At 35.9% G+C, this 8,414-nt stretch overlaps 1 protein-coding gene across 1 annotated transcript in view; it reads right to left on the bottom strand.

Moving 5' to 3' along the window:
* Cbfb (core-binding factor subunit beta) overlaps window positions 1–8,414 on the bottom strand; it is a 65,993-nt gene continuing 57,579 nt past the window's right edge. Inside the window, exon 6 of the mRNA XM_010612370.2 lies at window positions 1–2,180. Coding sequence (XP_010610672.1) covers window positions 2,112–2,180 — 69 coding nt within the window. The 3' untranslated portion in view covers window positions 1–2,111. The remainder of the gene's footprint in view (window positions 2,181–8,414) is intronic.

Raw genomic sequence — 8,414 nt, 5'->3', positions numbered from 1 at the left:
TCACACACACAAACACAATATGGCTAATGGTGGCAAAGCAACTGAGTAGCTTAAGGCAAATTTTAATGGAGATGAATTTAGAAAAGATGATGCAAAGATGTAATTTTGTTTAAATACAGATTATGAAAAATATCAAATTGCATCAATAACTTAAAAAAGTAGCTTCAAAGCCTTCACTATTGGAGAAAAAGGGCTTATGATCTTAATGCCAGCATTAAGACAGACAAGCAGTGCAGTGCTAAATGATAGGAAAAATTCAGTATTTACAGAAAGATGGCAACAGGGATACTTGTAACATTTGACCTTATTTACTGGTGGAGTGAAAGCCCTTAATGAGAAACAATAAAGAAAAATGTTCCATGTTATTAAAAAAAAAAATTAACTGCTGAAGTAAAAAACCAAGGAGCTCTGTGATTAAAGTAACCTTAAAACACCACTGTAAGGATCACTTGAAAGGTGATTCCCCCAAGGGAAATCAGGGCACTGAGTGTGTAAACATGTGAGGTGAGTAACAAAACACCAATCAAATTCATTCATAGTACTTAGCTACACAAGATATGCATGGTCTTTTTTGATGTATTATTGTTTAATAACAATTTAAACACTCCTTACCATGCATGACTCTAAATATAAACAAATATTTTTATTCTGAGATACAGGATACATTTATGAATTATAAGACCTATATACAATGAAAGTCACATCTCCTTCATCAGTCAAGTATATTTATATGCTTTGACCCTAAATTCAATGATCTTATTCAGACTTCATTTTCTGAATTGTCACTTTTTTGAACTATTTAAATTAATGCCACTCTATTATGATAAAATACATTTTTGCAAAAATTCAGAAATGTAGTAACATTTAATGAGCATGACCATGAAAAGTATTGGTAACAGTGTGCCAAATGCTTTAGCACTTTTTTCCAGTCTTGTACTAAAAACAAAAAACAAAGTTGCACTTAATTTGACATAAACCCATTTAAAAAATATTCCCACACTAATTCATCTCAAAAGGGGCTATATTAATAGTCCTTTTTCAAAATACCATATATACTTGTGAATGTTTTCCCAAGAATAGTTAATGGAAGAAAATGTATTCTCTGCACAGATGAACATTTTCTAAGACTAGTCTTTCATCACCCAGTACTGTTTTTACAAAAGCATGCAATATAAAATACACATCAAAGCAACTATCTTAAACATGATTTTAATACAGTATCACCTTTGTAGCTGATTCATCACTGTCTCCAGTTTAATAAGCTGTTATACACATGAAGAAGATCCAGTATCCCTTTTTTAACTGACTTTTAAAAAAATCCCTGAATAAAACAGAAGCCAGCCTACGACTTCTTTAGGCATTTCAGTAGAATATTATCATTTATGGAGAGTATCTTCACCCAAACTCATGATTACAGAACAGAATCTAAAATATTTAGGGTAGATTATAGAGTTAACACCAATTTTAAAATGTTATATTTAAAAAGAAAAGAAAGGGTACTGATTATTAGTATTTAAAAGGATACTGCAACTTTAACCATTGTAAACTCTGTGTGAGAAGGCTGTGGCAGACAGCTCTATGCTATTAGGGTTTTAGATTGTAAATAATGCAAACACATCACAATTTTAAATGCTGTCGAATGTAAAAACACAAAAGAAAAACTAGGAAAACAAAACTAAACCAAGAATCTCCATCTAAAAAGAAGCGCATAGCCAACAAATCTAAAGTACAAAAAAAAAAAAATTAGAGCGACTGATTAAAGAAAACCCTCTGACATAAATTTTAATTTGTTTTTAAATGACATGAACTTTTAAATTAAAATAGAGGGAAAGAGAGCTTTACAATTACACAACTAAAATAATGCCAACAAGGTAAGCTTGCATAGAAAAAAATTTCAAATCATTACTGGCTACATGCTATAAAAAAATAGAAATGCAGGTATTATAATCATAGTGCAAACCATAGCAGTTTATGATGTCTTTTACTGCCTCAGGTTGAGAAATAGATGGTAGTACCTCCAGTTATCACAGTTTCTGGTCTTATAATGAAATATTCCTGCTAGCTACAAGCAAGTGTATGTAAAGATGGTCGGCACATCTGTTGTGCTACTATTAACGAAGTTTGAGATCATCACTACCACCTAAACTGGAACCAGGACTAGGGTCTTGCTGTCTTCTTGCCTGCAATGACAAAACAATAATTTAGGGTTAGAAAGCAGCTTAAAAATAAAAATGCTATACATGTAAAATATAAGACAAAGTAGCATATAAATTCACAACCAAGCACTTCTCAACCAATCTCTTCACAAGTCAGACAAAAGAACAATTAAAATTATGTATGACATATTTTGCTGGTTTCCTTAAAAATTATGGATCAATTATCATTTTACATTTTAAAAGTATTATCATAAATATGCACTATTTTTGAAAGAACAAAAATGTCTACATTTTCAGTTTTGGAACTACATAATTTAATGTCAACACAGCATAGTCAATCATAGAAACAAATTTTTCCTTTTGGTAATGTTAATATTTATTGAACAACAACTATATACTAGGTACTATTCTAAGAATCCCTCCCAATAATTTAAGACATAGGTGCTATTATTTCCCTGTTTTATAGATAAGAAATGGAGTCACTATAAATATATGATCTATAATTACACAACTAAAAATTAATCTAGAACTGCTATGGATAAAATACTGTCTCATAAGTAAAAACAGCTATTTGGTGTACTTATAATACCCAGAAGTATCCTCATAGCAGTATTTAACAATTAAGCAGCTTGATAATTAAAAAACACTCAGGATTTAACAAGATTCATAGTAAAATAAACATCCTATTAAACTGTCTTGGGCAAATTACTTAATAGCAAGCAATTAACATTGTGCATGACACTCTGCTAATACAAACCTTTTATATGACATAGTGTCTCTCTGGCACAGACAATGTTTTCTTTCAGTTTCTATTACAAATTCTGTGTTTTATTCTATAAGCTCTTAATGCCTCCAAATGTTGGTCAAGCACAAACATTGTTTGTATCCAGAACCTGGCTCCTCTGACACAGTTTTCCTATGTTAGATAAGGACAACTTCACTTTACCTACTGTTCAGACAAAAAACCTCGAGGCTATTATTATTATTATTGTTATTATTTCTGGTGGTAACAGGGATTGAACGAACTCAGTACCTCAGTACCTCACACTTGGAAAGCAAGCACAGTGCTACTTGAACTAAACCACTGGCCCTTGAGGTTATTCTTTTCTTTCTTCTTTTTTCTTTTTTTTTTGGGGTACTGGAGATTGAACTCCAGTCCTGTGCTTAGCGAGGCAGGCGGTGGAACCACTGAGCTAAATCTCCAGCCCCGAGGTTATTCCTAACAACATGGCCTTCTCTCACACCTAAAAATGCTGATGGCTCAACCTTTAAATATATCCTTAAGATGACTATTTCTGAATACCTCTGTCACTCTCGCTCTAGGCCAAGCTACACTTATGGTTCACTTGGATGTTCATGCTGTTAGGCAACTCTGTTATATGACAGCAACTGAGGTTAACTACAAATACCCATACAGTATCTTTAGCTAAATTGAATTATGAATTAATAGCACCAATTCTCCACAGTCTGTATCATTTTTGGAAATGATAAAATCACATGCTGATTTTATTTTATTTTTGGAACCAGGGATTGAACTCAGGACCTTGCACTTGCAAGGCAGGTGCGGTGCTGTGAAGCTAAACCCCTGGCTAGCATATGCTGATTTAAAAAAAAAGAAAAAAAAATTTGAGACAGGTTCTCACTATATGGCCTAGGCCATTACTGAACTTGCTATGGAGCTCAGGTTGGCCTTGAACTTTCCATCCTGCTTCAGCCTCCTGAGTGCCAGGATTACACAAGTTTGTGCCACCATGCCTGGCTCACATTCTGATTAAGATGTAAAACAAAAACAAAGAAAGATCTACAACAGCTTTAGACAGTGAATAGGATTGACCTTCAGAACCAAAGTCTCAACATATCACATTTGTATTGTAAGATCAGATTTTTATTTTTAGGAGCTGGGGATCAAAACCAAGGCTTTGTGCATGCTAAGCTTGTTTTCTACCTCTGAGCTACAAACCCAGTCAAGTCAAAATTTAAACAGAAGCTACAGCTAATTATGTCATCATTTATGTTATTTAGCAAAAACAACAGCTGCCTTATTTACTTTCAAGTAAATAAAATCCTACACTAATTCCTTCTAGCTTATAAATTTTGATGTATTTATCTAGCAGATTTTATCTACTTTTGTTAGCAGATGGCACACTGACCAAATTTTCGCATATTCCTTTCAATTAAATATGAACTCAGGTTAAAGTTGTTCTCCATGGTTGTAGACTAGGAGTTATGGATGTACATGCATTAGAAAAACAATTTATGTTTTGTATGCAATCAATGCTAAGCGTGGTGTAAAGACAGATCAATTCTACAGAATCAGAAATGGCAATGTAAGCATCTAGTTTCAGTTAAGGAAGGATAGAAAGGGGGTGAGCCACGAGGAAACACAGAAAAATCAATTCCTATTATGTATTTATAAATCACTACTAACCTACTAATAATACACTGTGAAAAGAACAGTTCTGCTTTCAGCTTTATAAGAATACTTTTCAAATTATATTAATAATAGGATGGCTCCAAATAAGTGACAAAGAATAGTCACCAGCAGCTGGAGTTTTCCTTATGGTTATAGCTGTGCAGAAATAGCTGTGGTTTGTTTAAAATATTGTATTTGTAGCTCAACGTGTACTATGGGAGGTTGAGGCAGGACTGCAAATTGAAGCCCAGCCTGGACAATTTAGTGAGGCTTTGTAGAAATAAAAAAGGACCAGAAATGCAGTTCAGTGAAAAGTCCCTGGGTTGAATCTCTGAAGTGGGGAATAAAAATCATAGAGATCACAAGCAAAGTTGTTCTACTATTATCTGTGGATTTAGTTTCTATCTGCCTTGTGATGACAAAAATGAGTAGTCAGGCACGTTTATACATGCTTATAATCCCAGAACTCTAGGAGGCTGGGGCAAGAGGGGCCAAGTTCCAGCCCAGTATGGAAAACTTAGTGAGACCCTGTCTGAAAAAAAGAATGAGGATGATAAGATGGAACAGAGACAAATAAAGAGTCAAGAATAAGAACAAAGAAGGGAAGGGAAGCCTGATGGTTATGAATGAGAACAGAAGGATGATTGCAAGTTGAGGACTGGAAGGAAAAACTGCTAGGTGGGAAGGTGTATAGACTGTCATATGAAGGAGACAAACACAGAAACAGACTTAGGTTCAGTGAAATAGCTTCCACAGGACAGAAATCCCACAACTAGATAACCTGCCTTGATATTCCTATTCTGGCAATTTCTTATGTAGGGTATTGTGAAAGGAATTCCTCTACTGTTAATAAGCTAGACTAAATGTCCTCATAGAGGTCTCTTTTTACCAACCTAAACCATCAAGTCCATAGTTTCTTTCTCCCTAGTCAACCCACATGGGTACTTGATTCTAATCTTTCATTAATATTACAGTTTTAAAATAAATCAACCTCCATCAGCCTCATTCAGCATATGTTTTGTCTATCTATTTGACTGGGAATTGAACCAGGGTCTTAACACTGAGTTACATCTTTAGCACCACCTCCTCCTTCTGGAGATATGGTCTTACTATGTAGTTCAGGCTGTCCTTGAACTCATGGCAATACTCCCATCTCCACCTCCAGAGTGCTGGGATTACAGGTTTGCACCACTATACTGGTTCCAACTTCCTCCTTACATTTTAAATTTTGACACAGGGTCTTGCTAAATCACTTAGGATAGGCTTCAACTTGTGGTCTTCCTGTTTCAGCCTCCCACAGTGCTGGGATTATAGCCATGTACCACACTTGGCTTAAAAAAAAATCTATGAAAGAATTAGTCTAGACATTTTACTACAGCCTCTTACTACCGGTTGCTACTGTTTTCTTTTTCTTTTTTTTTTTGGTACCAGGGATCGAACTCGGGTCTTTGCGCTTGCAAGGCAGGCGGCAGAACCACTGAGCTAAATCCCCGGCCCGCTCCTATTTTCTTTCAGTATACCATTACCTAAAAATACGGCAAATACAGTTTCTAGGAGGAGGTTGTGAAATAACTCCAAAGGAGAGAAAAAGAACAGTTACCAACTAGCAACTGAAGTTTCCCTAGTTAGAATCTTCCCTGAATAGTCAGGGATATATAGATACAGCGAACACCAGGGGTAATCCAAATGAGCAAGTTTTTGGTTGGTCTCTATTCTTTTATTATTCAAGTCATTAAAACAATTTTCATGGGCTGGGCACAATGGTAGATGCCTATAATCTCAGCACCTGGGAGGCTGAGATAGGAGGATTACAAGATGGAGGGCCAGCTTGGGTTACATACAAGCTTGAGGCCTGCCTAAGCTACACAGTGAGACATCTGTTCCCCCCAAAAAGGCCAAAAGAAAACAAAGACAAAAAGGTAACTCTTCATGGGAAAAATGCTCTAATAATTACAAACAGGTACAATTCAGTGAGGATGTCCTACCTCTGGATAAATCAGCTGTTCACTCTGTGTTTCATATTTGGCTGAAAGTCACAACACAAAATTACATAATGTGACAGTAACAAAGTACTTCAGAGATCTGTTCAACTCTCACCATAAAGATAAGCCTGAGATCAAGGATAAATGAAATTCTCAAGATCACAGAGCTGAAGGCGGAGTTAGCACCTCTGGAAAAGATGGACTTTTAACTTAACAGTTACCACTAATGCCAGCCTCTTTGGTCACTGCTATTTCTCCCTGTTGTCAAAGCCTGAGGAAACACAAGACAGTAATTAAAAGTCTTAACAAGAGACTGAAGAATATGCTTTTCCCAAGTCCATCAAAAAGCTAAAATGAAATTTAAAAAAAGCTAAAATCAGGGTCAGCAGAAAATTATAAACACCTATCAGATAAATAGACTGTGAAGGCTGGTCCAACAGGCATGTTAAAAAAAAAGTTCTTGGGTGGGGGATTTAGCTCAGTGGTTCTGGTGACTGCCTTGTAAGTACAAGGACATGAGTTTGATCCCCACAGTACCAAAAAACAAAACAAAACAAAAAAATAGTTCTTAAAAAGCATTCAACTTCAAGCAGTGCATGGTGACACACCTGCAATCGCAGCACTTGGGAGGCTAAGGAAGGAAGATTGCCACAAGTTAAAGGCCAGCTTGGGCTACACAGCCAGGTCTTGTCTCAAAAAACAACAAAAAGTATGCAACTTTAGGAAAACTTTATTTATTTATTTATTTTTTTGGTGCCGGGGATTGAACTTGGGTCCTTGCGCTTGCAAGGCAGGCCACCGAACTGCTGAGCTAAATCCCCAGCCCAACTTTTTTTATTCAACATTTTACTGAACTTTTTTCATATCACACAAACTGCTACCCCAAACATTTAAAATACCAGTGAAACAGAAACAAAAAGATACCAGACAAAACATCTCTAGCTGAGGCAATATCAAACCATAAGTTTCAGTTACTCTGCTATACAACTTGGTACCACAGTAAGGAAAACTTTAAATATAAAAGAACATTTCAACATAAGAAACAGTGGAAATCTACATTTCTAGGTTCGGACAAGAGTGACTGTACCACTTCAGCTATGTGGACTTAGGCCTAAGTTTTTTTCCTTTTTTTGTGGGGGGGAGCTACCAGGGATCAAACTTAGGTCCTTGCGCTTGCGAGGCAAGCGGCAGCACCACTAAGCTAAATCCCCAGACCTTAGGCCTAAATTTCTTATCCTCTCATCTCAGTTCCTCCAAACAGACTCAAGAGACTTACAAGCACTTAAGAATCAAAGGTGGCTGCGCATGGTGGCGCATGCCTGTACTCCCAGCACTTGGGAGGCTGAGGCAGGAGGATTGCTGAGTTTGAGGCCAGAATGGATTAAACAGTGAGTTCAAGGCCAGCCTGAACTACACAGTCTAAAGAAGTATAATGCCAGGCACACAATAAGCACTCATTTTGCTGTTAATACAACAAAGCTGCTCATCACTTGGCAAATTTACCTATATAAACTTTTAGAATAACTTTTGAAAATGTTAAAAAATATCTATGAATATAATCACTACATCTTGCAAACATACTAATAAAAAATTTTCTATTTGTAAAAAAAGTTCACATCCTGTGGATAGACTAATTTTTACAAACTTAAAAGAAAAATTTAAAGTTTATAGCTCCTATGATAGCAAGTAAACCAAGATTCTCCTCCTCTCTTAGAAAAGCAGCACTCAGATGTAGTACTCTTCATTAATGCTCTTCAGCTCTCATCTGCAGTCTGAGTTCATATTCCTAGCTCATTCCCATCTTCCCGTCTACTGCATTTTGACAAAAAAAAAAAAAAAAAAAAAAAAAAAAAAACACACAAC

The sequence above is a fragment of the Fukomys damarensis genome, unplaced genomic scaffold (assembly GCF_012274545.1).
Source record: "Fukomys damarensis isolate Sample0158 unplaced genomic scaffold, DMR_v1.0_HiC HiC_scaffold_32, whole genome shotgun sequence".
Taxonomy (NCBI): Eukaryota; Metazoa; Chordata; class Mammalia; order Rodentia; family Bathyergidae; genus Fukomys; species Fukomys damarensis.
The sequence above is the reverse complement of the archived record's forward strand: the minus strand, read 5'-3'. Positions and strand labels throughout refer to the sequence as shown.